The following is an 18,944-nucleotide window of genomic DNA, read 5'->3' as shown; positions in this document are numbered from 1 at the left end:
GCTGGGTGTATAGTTTGTTTTCAAGAGATATATATATATATATATGTATTAAGATAGATAGATACACACATATCAAATAAAAGTAGGTTTGAGCTCTGAAAGTCTGCTCCTACTAAACAAATAATGACATATATATTGTCGTGATCGGTCCTGTGTGCTTAAAGGTCTAATGGCATGAAAATCATTTTGAGGTTTTCTACCCCTAGCCTGCCTATGTTCCCCCAGTAGCTAAAAATGGCGTAAGGTGTAAAACGAGCTCTAGGTATCCTGCTAAGCCTTTGAAAAATGAAAGCTCAGACCTCCGATTTCGAATTTTGCCCCATATGGCGTCATAAGGGCCAGGTTACCTCCCCTTCACTGCTTTGCCCACTCAGAGAATTTGGCCCGCCAATGAGACAATGAGCTACACTTCTTTGTTATTTGGATAACCGTACTGCTCCTGACGTTATGGCGCATAACACGTTAGGTTCTCTGACATCTCTGGTATTTCTACTCATAGTTGGGGTTATCTCAGCCATAGTTGAGAAGGAATTGGGGGAATGGCTTTGGCTTTGCCTCCCTGAAGTACATGAACCGCGAAATGAAGGAGCAAGGGATTGTGCCCGCGATTGTCTCCCACCGGAACGCCGCAGCCTCCTGCCTGCCGCCGCGAGGCACCATCGCGGCCAGGCACCATCGCGGCCAGGCACCATCGCCGCGCGGCACGCTGCCCGCTTGCCCGTGGGCAGCGGGGCTCCAGCGGGAGACAAACGCGGGCAACAATCCCTTTATCCTCAATGTCAAGGTTCAGTCTACTTCAGATTGATGTGGAAGTGGAAGAACCAGAGACGTTGGAGTACCCAACGCAGTCGTTTGAGGTTAATATTATCGTCTGGAGGCGCACACAGCTTTTGGCCGTGATAATATTATTATATGATATAGATATCTGTGTATAATATGATATTATTTAGATATAGAGCTCCAGGACACCCGCCGGAGCACCCGGAGTGGTCTACAATATTTACAGAACACGGCCAAAGGCTGTGTGCGCCTCGCCATTGCGATGCATCAACTGTTAACTAGGGTTGAGCACCGAAACTCGGTTCCAGTAGGGAACCGATTCCGACGTAAATGGTTGTAACGATATTGAATAAGAACGCACATTTCGGTTCCTCATGACGGTGCCTGGCGTTTTTTAACGCCCCCTGCCCCGCCCCCATGGTGTTGCGGCGTCAACTTGCGTTAGTGCTGGGCGCTATACCGGTTCACACTGAATAACGGTGTGTATTTTCGTTAGGATATGATTTTTTTTTCATATACCGCCATACCGGTGTATTTGATTACACAACGTTCGGAACGCAGCGCTGCGCAACACTGTTTCAGACGGGACCCTTTTCAATGTTGCGCTAAACACGCATGGTACGACTAAGATTTTCTTTATAGGTCCATGACTGCGAGGCGTGGTATTTCAGGTCAACTGGTAAAAGAGTGTGTCACGGCGTTCAAACATATAAACCATAAAGCCTATGGGCGCCTCGAGACTCGGGACGGACTTGTCAACGCGCTGCGGCATCGCTTACTTGATGTTATTTTGATTGAAGATCGGCAGGTTGTAGTGGGTGAACGTGAATGAACGTGTGTGTGTGTGTGTGTGTGTGTGTGTGTGTGTTGCGAGTGAATGTAATTTTAAAGTAACAAACAAACAAACTCAAAGCCGATGAATGCATCCAAAACTTTCTGTTCAAAACCAAATAAACAAATCAAAAAGTCGTTATTCGCTTCAAATACTTTTTCTTTTCAAAACTTGGGAATTAATACAGCGCGGTACCGAGCGGTTGAAAACAATGTTGGCGTCTCCTGTGGCTGCCTTGCGCACCTGAGTTATATTACTTAATATGACTTTGGCAGTAATGTAGCGCCATGATGCGTGCCTGCCTGCTTTCAGCGAGTAATTAATATTATTTGTAATTATTTTTTAAAAATATATTTATCAGTCACAGAACTCACAGCAGCCTCTTCGGGTAAGTCGAGTAATTTAATGCCAACCGTAAATCTTGCATATCAAGTAGGCTAGCAAACACCGTTGCCATTCAACTTTGTGTCCGCTGACTTTCTGCTTAATGTGAAACTCATAACAAGTCGTGTGTGCGGTTTCGTTTTTTTAGGTACCGGTTCAAGAACCGTACCGAGTAGGCACCGGTATCGGATAAAACCCAAACGATACCCAACCCTACTGTTAACAGAGCGCATGGTACTGTGGCCGCAAGCTGCTCAGGGCCACACCCCCACCCTCCTCATTGACCCGCCCCTCTCCTTCTTATTTGCATTAAAGCTACAGACACCAAAACGGCGCGTTTGGGGAAAGCTCAATGTGCGACTGGCTCATTGTGGCTGTAATTCTGCACCACGCATACATTTCAGGAATGTCTTCAAATACTATGTTAGGGGCCCACTAATATCTATATTAAGGCATCCATAAAGTAGCATGCCATGGGACCTTTAACGTGAATATATTTAGAAATTAAAAACTAGCCACTGATAAAACTTGATGTGTGTGTGTGTGTGTGTGTGTGTGTGTGTGTGTGTGTGTGTGTGTGTGTGTGTGTGTGTGTGTGTGTGTGTGTGTGTGTGTGTGTGCTTGTGTGCGGGGGTATGCGTAGCGGCTATCCCATTGCTGGCCTTCAGTTGCCCTCAGTCTAAATCTATTTCCTTGGTTTGTATTATCATGTGATCTGCGCTTTTCCTCTCTTGCCTGACAGTTGTTCTGAAAGTTGTCTTCATATTATAAAAGTTAACCGTTGGCTGGATCCTCACTTTAACATATATTTAACTTCACGAAAAAAAAGAAAAAAAAAAAAGAGGCAATTTTATTTGCCTTTTCTTTAAGGTATTAAAAAAGTGGTAGTCTGTTAGATTGTTAATGTACTTTAATGCTCCCTGTCCCAGCCGAAATGTTCTGGGTTTGAACCCCAATACCTACATACCTACATATTTCCCAGCCAAGATGCCTTCATAATAAACGTATTCATAATAAAAGTGTTGAAATGGCTTTGTTTAAAAGTGTCTGATTAATAACTTAATAGTGAGAAAATAGCTTCACTGTTCTCCACGTTTGGCTGCCAGGTGCCTAAGCGCTTGGTCACCATTCCAATCAGTTAAGGAGAAGTACTGAAGTTATGCTTCTGTTTACTGTTCTCAATTAATCTGCCCTCCCCTTGGGCTTGGGCCAAGAGGTTGGCAGTAATATGCATTGCACTACCAACTTCCACAGCTGAAGTTCACAGTGCAGCGTTTCTCGAGTTGGTCAAAAAGTCAGGGGAACGGATCACAGTGGTCCAAGAAAAGGGTTGAGGGTTGACCGACCATACTGAAAGGCACATCATGAATTGGGCCTTTCTCCAAGGCCTCCTGAACGGAGTCAACAAGTACTCCACCGTCTTCGGCCGCATATGGCTCTCCGTGGTGTTCATCTTCAGGCTCATGGTTTTCGTTGTGGCTGCTGAGAAGGTGTGGGGCGACGACCAGAAGGATTTCGACTGCAACACGAGGCAGCCCGGCTGCCACAACGTCTGCTACGACAACTTCTTCCCCATCTCCCACACCCGCCTCTGGGCTCTGCAGCTCATCTTCGTCACATGCCCATCATTGCTGGTCGTGCTGCATGTGGCCTACCGGGAGGAGCGCGAGCGCAAACACCGGCTGAAGTACGGCGAGGACTGCAAGCCGCTCTACGACAACACGGGAAAGAAGCGCGGAGGTCTGTGGTGGACCTACTTCCTCAGCTTGCTGTTCAAGATGCTGGTGGAGGCCGTGTTTGTCTTCCTGCTCTTCTACATTTACGAAGCCCCCTTCTTCCCGCCGCTTGTCAAATGTGATGAATCCCCGTGTCCCAACGTGGTGGACTGCTACATCGCCAGGTGAGCCATAGTTCCTCTTTTGAGACACTTTTCTGGCACTTTTGTCTTCAAAACCCAAGTGCCAAATTTTTGCAACTCTCCTTCAATGGTTTGTGAAACCCATGACCATGAGTGCTGGATTAGGGGAAAATATTCAGGTTGTCCACAAGGATTGTTTTTAAAACACAGTGCTATTCCATTTTGATATCCTATTACAGTATGGCTGGATGTTAATGTTATTATCTCATAGTAGTGTAAGTGTCCTATATTAGGAATGGCGTTTAAGTCTTATAGTATTGTCTTTTAACTATATTGTAAATGGTCCCTATCTGTACCAGTGACGCAGAAGTGTATGTGTATTTGGACCTGAACTTATCACCAAACCTACTTATCCTTGTAACCGGAACTTTCTGTGTTGCCCTACAGACCTACAGAGAAGAAGGTCTTCACCGTGTTCATGGTGGTGACCAGCTTTGTGTGCATTCTGCTCACTATTTGCGAGGTATTTTATCTCTGTGGTAAGAGGTTCTGGGAGTGCTGTCGTGAACAACAGCACTCCGGTCGACACAACGGCAACTCCTTCGTCATTGCCAAAATCCCCCAGACCAGAAGTGTTAACTCCGTCTACAAAGAGCCTCTCACATCAGAGAAGATGAAGATGGTGGATGGTAAAGGCCCAACGACTCCGGAGAGTTCTGCACCGGCGTACAGTCTGGCCATCTCTTGAACAACATACAATTGTAAAAAATAATTAAACCAAAAAGGTTTGAATAGATGATGGAAGGGTCATGTTAGAGAGGATGTTTTTTCTTATACAGTACATATTTTGTTAGCCTGGCAACATGACAATGTGCACGTTTACTGAAAGCAATTGCAATATGAAGAAAACTAATTGTATTACTAGCAATAATTCAACTATTTAATGGTGGCTCTTTGGTTTTGGAAAAGTTGAACAAAACAACTTTTCCAAAAAGGGTTTACAATATCTGTTTTCTTTAAGTACAGAAGGTCCCCCAATTTTATCCAAATAAGTTTTTATATTATATATATATATATATATTTGATGCTTGTATTATTTATTTGTAACATACCTGATTATGGTTGCACAATAAAACGTTTCAAATAAAAGCAGATGCTTGATAAACCTACAGCTGAAACTGTGATTATTTTAACGGAAACCAGAGGGCTGGCCATGAAGTCATATGTTAGAAATGTTTATCATAAAATTTAAAGGAAGTAAAAAAAGGAAGTGCACTGAATTCTTTTTCATTTACTGTTGACATGTGGGATATCTTTACATCTTTTTTTCTTCTCTTTATTTTAACTAGAAGGTCCCTTATGGTTAAAATCAATTTTTTCAAGACCTGGCCAAGGTAGCAGACCAGTACAAGTACAAATATACAAAATATACAATAGAGCAGGTAGAATAAGACACGGAACAACTAAGGATAAATGAACAAGGGACAACAGATCCATACTACAAAAAAACTCTCCCAGGGAAACAAAATAATTAAGCTTTAGTGTGTTCTGTGTATTCCATGACCAGAGCTTTAGTGTGTTTTAGATATTCCATGACCAGGACGCAACCTTTTAGAAAGTTGCCCTACCAAATTCAAAGGAAATCCTGGGTATCTAGCAATGTCTGAAAGTATGCTGATGGAGATTTCTGCACCTGCAACACTGAATGACCACTCCTATTTTTTAAGAGGTTAATCAAGTGCATCCTGCATTCCGAGATACCCTTCTCTTTCAAAGTTTTCAATCATTATCTCGAGTTGATAAAGAAATTACAGGCATCATTTGGCGTTAAAGCAATACACTTGCACTCAAGAACAATGGCGCTGCCGCTGACTGGACATTACTCATGGACGAAACTAACTTCATATCGCAGTTCTATGCCCAGTATCAGGACTGTTGATCAAACACATGTTAGGTGGTTGCCCTTTCTATTGTTAACTTATCAAAAAGCATTGTACAATAGGAATAGATTAATATTAAACATACCTAATTGAGCCGATAAGGTATCACCTGCAAGGGAATGAGAACATGACGATACAAGCTGTAGCTCTAATCAATCCTAAAAACTGTTCAAAACAGTGCTACAATGTATTCTGTTGTGCAGATGCCAAAAAAACGAAATCATGCCGCCTCATAGTTTATATCTTTTGTTGAACCAAATTTCTGAGTCATTCAACAAATTTCAGTGTTTGTATAAGCAGATCTTAACCATGTTATATATTCACATATCAGTCAAAGATTAATAGCAGATTTTCTTCGTATTCATATTTCAGTATCAGTGAGTAATAACTGTTTTTCAGTCGAGTGATTGTTGTAGAATCCTCAGACTGAGGGAGAGAAACAGAAATAGATTGAAACAAGTACCTAGAGAACATTTAACAAGACCCATTAGTATAGCGAAGAATTGGAATTGATCCAAGACACACTGGACACACCTTCCACAGACTGGGGCCAAGTGCTCCCTGCACTACTGGGACCAGTCCAATTGGAGACGCGGAGTGATTCAAATTACCTTTCAGCTAACTGGAACTAAAGTGGACCCTCTTAGATAGGAGTCAGAACACCATGGGCCAAGCGTAGGTCCTGCAGTCTGAAGGTAAAGTTAATGTATTCTTCAGCTTTGAGTAGGTTGTTTCAGATATAATGTTGTTGTCTTGTGTGCTAAAGGCCTATGTCTCACCAATGTATCTCGTTTAACTATGAGCCTAACACAACCTTCTTAAAAGCACTTTTTTGAAAAACAAAAGCTGGGCTAAACGAGTTAGCCACTCACTGTTAGTTGAAACACATACAAAATAAAATTGTAATTGATAAGTGAGTAAGTAGTGTGTCTTTAATGTGTTTTTTTGTTTTTGTTTTTTTTGTTTTTACAAGATATCTTTCATTCTCTCTCCTAATTGTTGTTTATTGTTTATAACTCCTCAAAGGTTTCCAAGACGAAAAAATAAGTAGCCTACCCATCCTGACTTACAACTAAAAGGGAACACTTCCAGGCTCAAGAAGCATGGATTGGAAGAGCCTTGAGGGTCTGCTCAGTGGGGCCAACAAGTACTCCACCATCTTCGGGCGCATCTGGCTGTCGATCGTCTTCGTCTTCCGGGTGATGGTGTTCGTGGTGGCGGCAGAGCGCGTGTGGAGCGACGACCAGGCCAACTTTGACTGCGACACCCGGCAGCCCGGCTGCAAAAATGTCTGCTACAACCACTTCTTCCCGGTCTCCCACATCCGCCTTTGGTCCCTTCAGCTCATCTTCGTCACGTGCCCGTCCTTCTTGGTGGTTCTGCACGTGGCGTACCGCGAGGAGCGCGAGCGTAAGTACCGCATCAAGCACGGCGAGCAGGCGCGTCTCTATGACAACACGGGACAGAAGCACGGGGGGCTGTGGTGGACCTACCTGTTGAGCCTCTTCTTCAAGACGGCCATCGAGCTGGGGTTCCTCTACCTCCTCCACCTCATGTACGACAGCTTCAAGCTCCCCAGGCGCGTCAAGTGCGGCGTCAGCCCCTGTCCCAACGTGGTGGACTGCTACGTGGCCAGACCCACCGAGAAGACAGTGTTCACCTACTTCATGGTGGCCGCGTCCATGGTGTGCGTGGTCCTGAACCTGTGCGAGATATTCTATTTGATCACCGTGCGCCTGTTGACGATGAAGCGCCAGGGTAGGCCTACAGTCCGCACGGCTTCGAAGAGGATCATCTCTGAAAATAAGGATTTGATGTAAAAAATTGGTTTTGATCATTTGTATTGGTTTGGGGGATAAAAAAAGAAAAGACTGCATGACATGCGAAGACCTATATGGTCTACACACGCCTACTGATGATTGTCTTTTACAGTGTCAAGATTTCGATATTTCAATTGTCATATCACAGAATATAGGCTACGTACAGTATGCATGTGGCAAGGTCTATGAATAACTGTATTCCATGTTCTGGTATTCTAATTTAAACTAAGGGCACTGTTTTAATGGAATATAATTAAAACAAGGTGCATTGATTTAATGTGTGTTATGTCAGCCCTTGCCACTTCAATGCTCAAAAATCCGATTTCTATTCGCTGTAAACTTCTAGCTGAAAATAAAACCAAACATAAATTGTAATGTTTTGAATATCAACACCTCATTAGTGCCTTTCTTAGCGTCGGTGACCCGCCAGGGATATGGATGCCTTTATTTGTAGGATAATAACGTCCGCTAGGTGGCGACATAGAAAAGCTAAAAGACAACAGGGTTACATCAACGTCTTCTCTCACTGTTGGACTGTATTCAGCATCAAAGAATCGCTCAAGAAATTATCCAGCCCTCTTCTTTTATTGCCTCTTCCCATATTTCGTCATACTATAATGTATATCAGGCCTATGCATTGGGTTGTCATGATACATACACCTTTCCCCATTTATTCAGCTTATCTCTTTAAGATTAATTAAAAATACTTACGAACGAATTAAAGCAGCTTGACCTCTAGGTGTTTTATGCATGCTTTCTTTATATTATTCGACCTGAGTGACATTGGCATCCTTACCCCAATGTTGGTTAGATCAAATGGGAGGAGCGTCATTTAGTAAACAGACGCACCTGGCCTCGTTATGACGCCGACTGTTCGCTCATGCAGAGGCTACACTTGTTGTCTCCTTTATACAGCAAAAGTCGTGAGAAACCACAGCGCTATTTTATGCTGGACGGATGAAACCCAACAGGATGGAGGTGAAAGGTAAATCCTACATTAATCACATAGGCCTATTGGTTCTTATCGGGAAGGAGCAGTCATTTGCTTTGGGTGGAGCGATGGGTACACGCGGGTTTGATGAACGTGGATTTGATAGACGAACTTCTTGTTTATGAACGTCAAGGGATAATATGTATCGTCTTCCAACATACGATGGATACAATTTTGGTAATTATTTTGATTTGTTTCACTATTGGCATAGTTTTGAAAGTGTCGTGAAATTGCCTTGTTATTTATAAAACAATCACTCATCTACCTATTCTTTTTTAAAGTATTTTCATTTTACAAACTTTTAAAATGATCCCCTGCGTGAAAATCGTATGATATATGATAAAATATGAAGATGACACCAATATAACAGACCATGGTGACACCAAATGTAACACATTCCGAACCATTACGACTACTCATTCTGTAGTAGGCTTACATCATTGAAAATGCACAGCAGAGCAGGACTTCGACCTAAATACCAGGTTAATCATTCATTTCCATGACATCTAGGCTGTGGATTTGACCTGCCTCTCGGATTCCGATCGATAAACCAAAAAAAGACAGATCAGCTGTGTGTGTGTGTGTGTGTGTGTGTGTGTGTGTGTGTGTGTGTGTGTGTGTGTGTGTGTGTGTGTGTGTGTGTGTGTGTGTGTGTGTGTGTGTGTGTGTGTGTGTGTGTGTGACAAAACACAGATTCCCAATGAGTCTTACTTTCATGGGATTACACACTGATAAAAAAATACCCAAGAGTATTGCATTACATTAATATTTTGTCTGTTATGCCACCAAATGATACACACTGCCCCTTTCAAAATAAACTCATTCATTTTCATCCCACACTTTTTTAGCAAATGTCTACAGATATATTGCATGCGTCGGAAAAACCAAAAGCTATAGGGTGTAGTTATCAACTCTTCCACAAACATTAGTATTTAAAATGTATGTCATGTAGACTTTCTTTCTTTTTTACGCAAGTTTTAGTTTCTTATAATCTTTCTGACTTATCTCTACCACTTCCTACCTTCATCTACATATTCCTCCTCACCCCTTGTTTCTGCAAGGATTATTTTCTGTGGTATTTCCTAACAATGATAGGCATGCATTGTGCCAGTCTGGAGGACCCCAAGGCTCTGATGAGGATGGGCCTGAGCGTTATTCTGATCGGCCACGTCAACTTCCTGTTGGGAGCACTGGTGCATGGCGTGGTGCTCCGCCACATCAACCTCCACAAGCAGGCCCGCGCCATGGAGTACTCCATCTCCAACGTCATGGCCCTGAGTGCCGGGCTTGTGGTGAGCCTGCCGGATGAGCCTTGTGTGTTCTCACATGTTCCCGCTCTTTTTGACTCCGCAGTGCTAGGCGGAGGGAGTGTCATGATTTATAACGTTATCCCTGTCTACCGCATTGCAATCTCTGTTCACCTACTTCCTATGACCGGTTAACAGTCACAATAGCGAGAAGAATTAGAACAAAAACAAGGGTTAGAGTTTTGGATGAATTCGTGACTGTGTCTTTGTCTTTGTAATACTCAACGAAATACAGTTTGGCACCCTCTAGCAGCAGTTAGTATTTGAATGTCTAAATGACAAAAACACAATAAGACAATGAAGACCAAATGACAGAAATGGTTAAAAAGAATAATGATTATATATTGAACGAAAAATCATCCCTGTACATATTGTGCCCATCAAGTCCAATCTGTTATATGTGTGTGGAGGGGCGGGGCGGGCAGGGTTGTGGGTGTTGGAAGCTACTGCTCCTGGTGTAGAGTTGTCCTTAGTGCTATGTTAGGGGGATGGGGAGGGGCGGGGCAGAGGGTGTGATGGAGGCTCCTGCTATTAGGGAAAACTGTTCCTCAGTCTTGTGGTGCGGGCCCGCAGTGTACCTCTTCCCTGATGTTAGGGGGTCAAACAAGGTGTGTTCAGGGTGAGTTATATCTGTGCTTATTGATTGCTTATTGCCTTCCTCTTCAGGCGGTCACCACACACACAGAGTCCAGGTCTGGGAGCTCAGCACCTTTTTGATTTTTTTTGCTGACCTAACCTCCAAGTCCAACAAACCACACACTGCAGCCTTGGCAAAGGAATTTGCGAAAGGGTATCCGAAACATGTAACAGAAACGTTTATAGCTCTATCTGAAATCCTTCCCTCTCTCTCGCCAGCAAGGCAGATTGAAAAACGGGTGGTTTGACGTTGTTTTGCAATCATGGTGAGAGAGAGGACTTCTAAATGAGCGATATCCATTTATGTTACATGGGTTTAGTAGCAGGAGATTAGAGAGGGAGGAACTTCAAAAGTAGCGATATCCGTTTCTCTTGCGGAATATAAACCGTTATGTTTCGGAAATTGCTTTGGCAAAAAAATACCATTTATTCTCCTTGTCTTCGTTGATCTTCTACTCGTCTTGTTCTTATTCTTCTTGCTCCCGGGACTTTTAACACAGCTCATAAGTAGTAAAGGAATAGAACATCTGTTACTGTTCATTGTCAAGTGTTGTCGCTTTTGAATATATTTGTCATATTTAGAACTGTATAAAATATTGAATTGCATATTTCATGCAGAACAAAATTACCATTTCAATTTCTTCTATGAAACCCTTACAAAAAAGATCAGTCCCCTAAGCAACAAAAAAGAGTTTTTGTATTACAAATTCAACTCTGAGCTGAAAGTAATTGGACTCTTAGTCGTTACCTGCTACATTAAGTAATTCTTGTAAATGTTACAATGTTTCCAAAATCCATGACACCGTTCTCAGCCAGCACACTGAATCGAAACATTAATAATTTTTTTCACCACATTGCGTTTATAAAGAGTCCCAGCATGAATGCGGTTTCATTGTGTCTTCACACTTTGTCCCCTGTCTCCAGGCCATCATCGTTGGAATTCTAGCGATCATTCTGTCGAAGAACAAGAGCGACAGGAAACTGGTTGGTATTTGATTTATGCATATCTTTATTCAGTCATTATAATGATAAACAGAACTGTTGGAGAACCAGTTTTGACAGCAGACCCTGGTCTTCCTGTTGCCTTTTTAAAACGGCTGAAGCCAGGACCAGCAAATAATCAAGATCTGAAACGCACCTAATGTCTTGAGGCTCAGCATGCCTCTGGGTGCGGTCATTTCGAGCGGGATATGATCCCTAGTAGATCCCTTAATACAATATTAAACCAGCCCGTGCTGTAGAGCTGGAATGGTCTCTCTTCCTTTCCGCTCTCTGTTCCTTATGCGTTGTTTGGTCTTGGAGAGCGGAGGCATTGAGAATAATGAATGAAAGCCCCTCCCAGGTAGTTTCTGTTCATTGTTTCGCTGCCTATATTCAGGATGCCGGCTCCGGTGAAAACCTGATAGTGTGTCTAACCTGTCGTAGCCGGTTAGTTACCCTGCCCAGTGATACACAAGGTGTGAAGAAAATATGATTGGGGTACTATTGCTGTATTGTCTACAGCTGACACATCATTGATCTCAGGCTGGTCACTGATGATTAATATCCTCTGACACATTCTTCTTCCATTATCTTTTTATTATAATCTGTTATTATCATTAATCTTAAGGAAATGAATCACTATTTGTCAATAAAATATAACAGCGAAACTATTATTGTGTGTGTGTGTGTGTGTGTGTGTGTGTGTGTGTGTGTGTGTGTGTGTGTGTGTGTGTGTGTGTGTGTGTGTGTGTGTGTGTGTGTGTGTGTGTGTGTGTGTGTGTGTGTGTGTGTGTGTGTGTGTGTTCCTCCCCACCAGACATGGGCGCTGTTCGCCCTCAGCCTCTTGTCGTCTCTGATGGGGGCGGCGGCGGCCGTGGGCCTGCTGCTCTCCGTGGTGAGAGCCATTGTCCATGGTGGGCGGAGCCTGCTGACCCACTGCCGCTTCCCCGACGCTATTGGCTACTCCAGCATCACCAACGAGTGCCCCTTTGACCCCACACGCATCTACGTAAGTGTGTGTGCGTGTAACAATTACAGCTTTATTTGGTACCCACACCATATTTTAAGTTGTCTTTCTTTTTACACAATTTTCACAATGATTACATTTTAAGTTCTAGAAACAATCATAAAATGTTCTTAACATTATGTAGTGGAGAGCAGGGCATTTTTTGAAAATACTTTTTAGTTAGACTTTATATTCAAGGGAAATTAATGTCTCTGCTAAGATTACACGTATACATATTTCTGGAACATTCCAGTCTGTAACAATTCAACAGTACATAACCCAAGTCAAATGTTACAACCTACCTACCCCACAGGCTGGGTTAGTTATACCCAAAGTAGTACTAGATCAAACTCTTCTTGTGGTGGTTTAAAAGTCGATGCAGACTTGCATATACATTTACATTTAGCAGACTTAAAACTTTTGATACAATTCACACATATATTACCCAAATAATATTAGATTTTTTATTACATTTGGTTTGGTTATATCTCATATTGGCGAAAAACGACCGTAGGTTCAACATCATATGCTGATTTTATTTATTGAACTTGCCCTGCTTGGTGGACAGAACATGTTTGCTTTGCTATTTTTAAGAGCTGCCATGCCAAATCCAAACGATGCTACCTCATAGTAAACCAAATGGTGACTCAAATGGTATGCACTTGGATTTGAAGACATATACTGACAACACGTTAACTTTCAGGTGGGTAAAACCCCCTTTGTATCTCCATCCATTCTGCTTCAGTTCCCATGGCATTTGGCTCAAACAAGGAATAGCACACAGTGGTGATTTAACACAAGCTGAAGCGCTTAGCCCACTAGAACAAAGGTCAACGTTAAATTGAACACCGCGTTAAGATATCCCCCATGCACCCAAAAATACAATCTCCTCATGTGTGAGTGGACGTCATTGGTGGCTCCGTGGCCAGCACCATGTTAATAATGAAGCCATGAAATTGGCAGAAGGGCTCTAAGATCATCTGCTGCCAAAAGTGTTGCTGTCGTTGGTAGCTGCTGGCGTCCACCCACAGCTGTCCTCCTCCGTCCCTCCCACCCCCAGAGCACCACTCTCATCCTTTGGGCGCCCCTCATCGTCACGTGCCTGGTCCAGCTGGTGTTCTGCTCCCAGTGCTTCGCCGCCTGCGTCTCCTTCCTGGGCCTGACCTGCTGCCCCGGACCCCCAGCAGACCGTCACCGGGTGGTGAGGCACGCACACACGAGCGCACGTGCGCACACGCACAGTGTGTGGGTGTAGAACTCGCACACGTGTGGGTAGAAACTCACACGCACTGTTGTGTAGGACTCGCTCACGGTCACGATGACGGTGCAGTGCACAATGTCTGAGATGAGGTGCTGCAATCCACACTAGAAGCGGTCCGGACACGTTCCGGCTGAGATATGGTCAGCGACATCACAGGACAGGACACACTGTTTTTCCGCCTCGAGGATCACCAATACATCATCCATATTTCAGCCGTTGACTCCTGACTGAACTCCGGACTGACTTTTTGTAACGTTAATGTATCAATCGGCGGGAAGTGTAAACTCATGAATATTCATAGACTATGCTACATGATAATGTTGGACAACGGGTAGGCTTTTAGCTTAAAATGACTAATGCTGTGTTTCTGTGAGCCTGTAGCAAATTCTGTGAGCCTGTAGCAAATCCTACGTCGTAATTGTTGTAGTATTCAACCATAAGCAAGGTGCCACTGATTAGCTATTGATACCATAGATAGACTGTATAATATTACCCTGTTAGTGAATTGAATAGGGGTTGATGTGAGCTCATGAATATTCATGATCAATGTAAACTGATTGGCTGTAGAAGTGTTCTGAGACAAGGCTGCCAACCAGCAACCTTCGAAAATAGAAGAGGCAAGTATCGTTAACATAGTGCCAGTTTGGGGACCGTTCTGTGCCGTGCCGTGACCGTAGCCAGTCGAATAGCCTACAATGACTAGAATGGTCTCTATTGTCTGCGGCAATACAAATAAATAAAAATGTTTTACTGCTTTGAGGCTTCTGAGACGGATCTGGTGGAAATTGGCCTTTAAAGCATTGGACTAGTGAAGTGTCACAAAATGTTGAGATGGGTTTTATATCCCTGATATTTGTGTGCGAGTATGCTGGGGCAGCATGGATTATTATTATTATCATTTCTGTTTGTCTCTGCAATTTATTTTTTATCCCTTGTTGGATAAATTGCACCAATCAAATTGGGGAAAAAAAGTGTGTGTGTGTGTGTCATCCTTGAAAAGCCACTTAGGTAATGAAGGTGCTTCGGCCCGGGTACTTTGCAACCAACTGCAGGCTTCCTATTATTTATTGAAACACTTAAGGTAGGCTTGTCATTCCAACCTTCACGTCCTCGTACGCCCCCTCCCCTCTGCCTGCGTTCCAGATCGATGCGGGACGAACTGAGGAGCTGCCCGCCGCCGCCGCCGCCGCCGCCGCGCCGCCCCGCTACACCCCGCACCCACGCTACGCCCCGCCTCCGAGGCGACCACAACAACAACAACAACAACAACAACCAACACAACAACAGCATCGGCCGCAGAATTATATGGCGCCGCAGTTTCGCAGCCTTCCTCCGACAGAGAGGCAGCGCGGGCCCCCCCGCAGAGCGAGGCCGGAGGAGCGGGGGGTCGGGGGGGGCCCGCGGGGCCCCGAGCAGCACCGGCTCCTGGACAGGGCCACCCTGGACCGATCCAGCTTCTGGGTCTAGCTTCTTTTTCTTTTAGAGGCCAGTTTGGGAGCACTCCAACGGCTGTCAAAATGGCCCATAGGTGCAAGTGCAGTGGAAAGGAGGTGCAGAGGGTGGACCTGAACCCCACCCTGAGATTGAGTCGTGGTCCGTAGCGACGGCCGACCTGGAGCCGTTCCAATGTATCTTGTTGACTGTCGCAGTATGACGGTCTTCAAAATGTGCGAACTCTGACCTTTAGACAGTTGGCACGTCAACATGTTTACTTTAAAGTTCAACGCACTTTGAGGTGTGTGTGTGTGTGTGTGTGTGTGTGTGTGTGTGTGTGTGTGTTTTTTTAAACTTAAAAGCTGTTTTTTTAATTTTCCTTGGTAATCATTAGGACAATTTTATGGACTAAGGACTGCTCAGTTAGAAACTGCTTTTTTTTTCATCCGTACAGTATTATTGTGAGGTCTTTGTTCATATTTATTACCGAATAAACATACATGATCGCCTACTTTTCTTCAGTGACTTCGCCTAAACTTCTCTTCTTGATCATTTCTCTTCTTGATAATTTCAGCATTGTCTACACAGACACTTCTTTTCATTTGATCTTGTACAGTGCAAAATGTGATGGTTGGCGGTGGCCAGAGAGGACTGACTAGTCACAGACAGAATGAGGTGAGTGTTGCTGTGAACTGGGCTGACTAGTTATATACACACACGTGTTCACACTCTGATTGGCTGACAGGTTGTGGTTATCAGAGGCACCTTTTACAGTGCACTGCTGCCACCCAGCTCCTGTCAGCATCTTGTTAATAATGTACTGTGGCACAACCTTGACAGCAGGGGGAGCGGCATCACAGATCGTCACTGTCACGTTTCACCTCATTCATCTGGCCCCTGCAGGCACACTTTACCCAAGCTAAATTTAAACTTCTATAGCATGAGCGTTTTTTATATCTTTCGTTTTTACTTTAAGAAATGGGAATTTCTTCTAACTGTAAAAATAACAACACCTTTACGGCCATTGTTTCATATTTATTTTTCTTTATGTAGCGTACTCATTTATTTAACTAACAAATGATCAAAATACAATTTTATTACTAACTGCTCGTCAGTTTTTCGCTCGTCAACAGTACAGTAAATACATTTTGAAAAAACACCCACGCATTTTATCTTTGAAACACATCAGGTATATTTTGTCCAACAGAACAACCATGACATCCTCATGTGTGGTTTTCATGCAACAGAAGAAAGGAAGTAAGGTACAGGGATAAAGAAGGCTGTTATCCAACACTAGGTACCAGAGGCTGCGAGAATAGAAAATATTCAGTAAATAGGCGAAAGGCAGAACTGTTGTTCCTAATCCTGCCAGCAGAGGAGAGTGACACTACGTGGATCTCAAAAGCAAAGGTATAACTGGCAGGAAGCTCAATCCGGTCCGAGTCGGTACAACAATCTGCATCTTCGATTTCTATTCGGGTCGCTACAACTAGCAGGTTGAAAACACCTTTACCCGACAACATACGCGGAGCAAATGGGTAACGATAGCATTTATTACATTAAATAAAATCGCCTCATTAAACTCCTTAGTCAGCAGCCGGACGCTGGTGAATAGGGGTCGTCATAAGACCAACACAGGTGTCTCTCAAAACACTAATTATAAACTACTTCTATGAACCATGGCCCGGGTAGAGGACTAAACTAGTGAGGATAAGTCTTCTACGAGGGGCAAGGAGCAGTTCCACAATGAGTGTTATAAGGTGCACCTGTGTAATCCTAGGAAAACACCTCCTGTGGAAAGGGTCTATTATGCCAGGCCTACAAAAAGGCTACAGGGAAGTGACGTAGGAGCCCTTATCAAGTTCTGTCTGTCAGTGGAAAGCGAGGGGTTGTGGTTTTCTCTGCCCCAAAGCATAACATGTTATCGTTTTCAGTGCCTGGTACAGTGCTTAAGATAATGCAGAGCTAGAAAGAGAAAACAGCTGTGCAGTAGCTGTTTTTTGTCTTTGTTCTTCTTCATTTTTGTCAAAGGATCATGCAGTTGTGAGAAGTTACAACTAATTTAGTTTACTACTCAAATAACTTTAAAATACTTACAAATCAAGAAACAATACAACATGATAATACTGTAAAAGTCAGCCTTGAGCATTCAGTGCATATTCACATGCGTACACACAGACACACAATTTTAAACACAACCATACTTTACAAACACACAGCTCAAATGATATGTGCTACTGATCAAATGCATTACGGAATCTCCTGATACATTTTTCTCCCCAAAAAATCCTCACCTTTCTAACAATACTGACATGTGATACATCAGCCACATTTTGACAATTTCATGAATGAAAAAGAATTCAGTCTTTCCCTCTTTGTCAATCGTTTCCTGTTGTCAGAGAACTGAGATATGGTCACCTTAAAGAAAAATATCTATGCCAAAACCTAATAATGAAAACAAAAACAAATAAATAAAAGGACGAAAATTAAACAGTACAAATAATAGTAAAAAAACAGCAACATAAAACCACAAATAAATGTACTTAAATATTAATCAACATCCCTTAAAAACTTTCCAATGGGATCTTCAGGCCCTCTTTTCCTCGTTGAAAGATCATTCAGCTGGAAAATCCAATCTTCTCCCGGGTAAGGGGAATGCAGTTACGAGCTGCACTCGGAAAACTATGCTACATACCACTGCCATATTTATGCCACACATCTTTTGTTATTTTTAATAAAATGTTTGGATTCATGGATCCAAAAGTGGCAAGGAAAGGCTTGCCTTGGAAGATAAAACAGCATTGTGTGTGTATTGTAAACACCTATTGGGCCATGTATTGGCATATTCCCCAGAAGCAAAGAAATCTAACTAAAAATATAAACAACAGATTTTGTATCCTGTGTTTGCCAGTGGACTTTGCCTGGAATGGCGGTATAGTGAAAAAGAAGTGTGACGGGGGGAGAGAGAGACAGACAGCATGAAAAAAATGAATGCGGGACTAAAGGGAGAGAGGGAGAGATGGAGGACGAGAGACCATAGCATGCCTCAGTAACTGTCCATGTCCTTTTCTTAAGTTGCCTTATGTTGCACGGAAACGCAAATCCCAATATTTCCTTAAGTAAACCGATACATATATATGTATATATATATAATTTCTTCCTCTGTCTTGTACATTACAAAAAGAGATCAAAAAGAAACAAGAACCCATCATGCATTGATTAGTGACTGTTTCCATAGCAACGAGATGGGGCTGGGCAGAGGGGTTTTGGGTGGGGGGCAGGCTGGGCTGGATTGCTTGGGGATTGGGTTGGGGGGGGCGGCAGGGGGGGGGGGGTGCTTCTGAAGTGGCCTCAGAACTGAGAGGCTGAGCTGGGGTCGCACTGCAATAGCCGGACGATGGAGGGGTCGCTTTTGGCACCTTTGATGAACTCTTCAAGAGACAATTTACCTGGAGATAGAGAGAGAGAGGGGGCGAAAGGGAAAAGAGACAGACAACTTAAGCATGTGGGGGGATCCATCCTGGCTGGCTAGATGTAGCGACCCATCCCCCTCTCCTTCCTCCTGCATCCGTCACCCCCCCTTCATGGCCCCACTGGCGCTCACCGTCGTTGTTGAGGTCCATCTGTCTGAAGATCTTGTCTGTCCTCTTCTCTGGCGTAGACTCGTCCTCTGGCATCTTCATCACGGAGGACACCATTTTGTAGATCGCCTAA

The 18,944-nt window shown here is 43.5% G+C and overlaps 4 protein-coding genes across 6 annotated transcripts in view; 3 read left to right on the top strand and 1 right to left on the bottom strand.

Moving 5' to 3' along the window:
• Positions 1-3,251: 3,251 nt before the first annotated feature.
• LOC130375464 (gap junction beta-4 protein-like) lies at positions 3,252-5,598 on the top strand. Its single transcript, XM_056582400.1, has 2 exons — positions 3,252-3,896; positions 4,302-5,598. The coding sequence occupies exons 1-2, from the start codon at positions 3,361-3,363 to the stop codon at positions 4,600-4,602; spliced, it is 837 nt and encodes a 278-aa protein (XP_056438375.1). The 5' UTR covers positions 3,252-3,360; the 3' UTR covers positions 4,603-5,598.
• A 487-nt stretch (positions 5,599-6,085) lies between these two features.
• On the top strand, positions 6,086-8,345 carry LOC130375465 (gap junction beta-3 protein-like). Its single transcript, XM_056582401.1, has 2 exons — positions 6,086-6,489; positions 6,821-8,345. Exon 2 carries the CDS (start codon positions 6,898-6,900, stop codon positions 7,612-7,614), a length of 717 nt encoding a protein of 238 aa, XP_056438376.1. The 5' UTR covers positions 6,086-6,489; positions 6,821-6,897; the 3' UTR covers positions 7,615-8,345.
• A 100-nt stretch (positions 8,346-8,445) lies between these two features.
• Positions 8,446-15,741, top strand: LOC130375463 (keratinocyte-associated protein 3-like). Of its 3 annotated transcripts, none has more exons than XM_056582396.1 (6): positions 8,446-8,599; positions 9,717-9,897; positions 11,473-11,532; positions 12,347-12,538; positions 13,596-13,736; positions 14,940-15,741. In XM_056582396.1, exons 1-6 carry the CDS (start codon positions 8,475-8,477, stop codon positions 15,261-15,263), a joined length of 1,023 nt encoding a protein of 340 aa, XP_056438371.1. In that variant the 5' UTR covers positions 8,446-8,474; the 3' UTR covers positions 15,264-15,741. The 3 variants fall into 3 exon arrangements, with proteins under 3 accessions (XP_056438371.1, XP_056438374.1, XP_056438372.1); XM_056582399.1 differs by having other exon boundaries at positions 8,456-8,599; positions 9,701-9,897; XM_056582397.1 differs by having other exon boundaries at positions 8,506-8,782; positions 9,701-9,897.
• Positions 15,742-18,581: 2,840 nt separating this feature from the next.
• LOC130375764 (hippocalcin-like protein 1) overlaps positions 18,582-18,944 on the bottom strand; it is a 33,408-nt gene continuing 33,045 nt past the window's right edge. The window contains exons 4-5 of the mRNA XM_056582836.1: positions 18,835-18,940; positions 18,582-18,679 (exon numbers count right to left, since the gene is read on the bottom strand). Coding sequence (XP_056438811.1) covers positions 18,582-18,679; positions 18,835-18,940 — 204 coding nt within the window. The remainder of the gene's footprint in view (positions 18,680-18,834; positions 18,941-18,944) is intronic.

This window comes from Gadus chalcogrammus, chromosome 22 (genome assembly GCF_026213295.1).
Source record: "Gadus chalcogrammus isolate NIFS_2021 chromosome 22, NIFS_Gcha_1.0, whole genome shotgun sequence".
In the NCBI taxonomy this organism is placed as follows: Eukaryota; Metazoa; Chordata; class Actinopteri; order Gadiformes; family Gadidae; genus Gadus; species Gadus chalcogrammus.
This window is presented reverse-complemented; position numbering and strand designations above follow the sequence as displayed.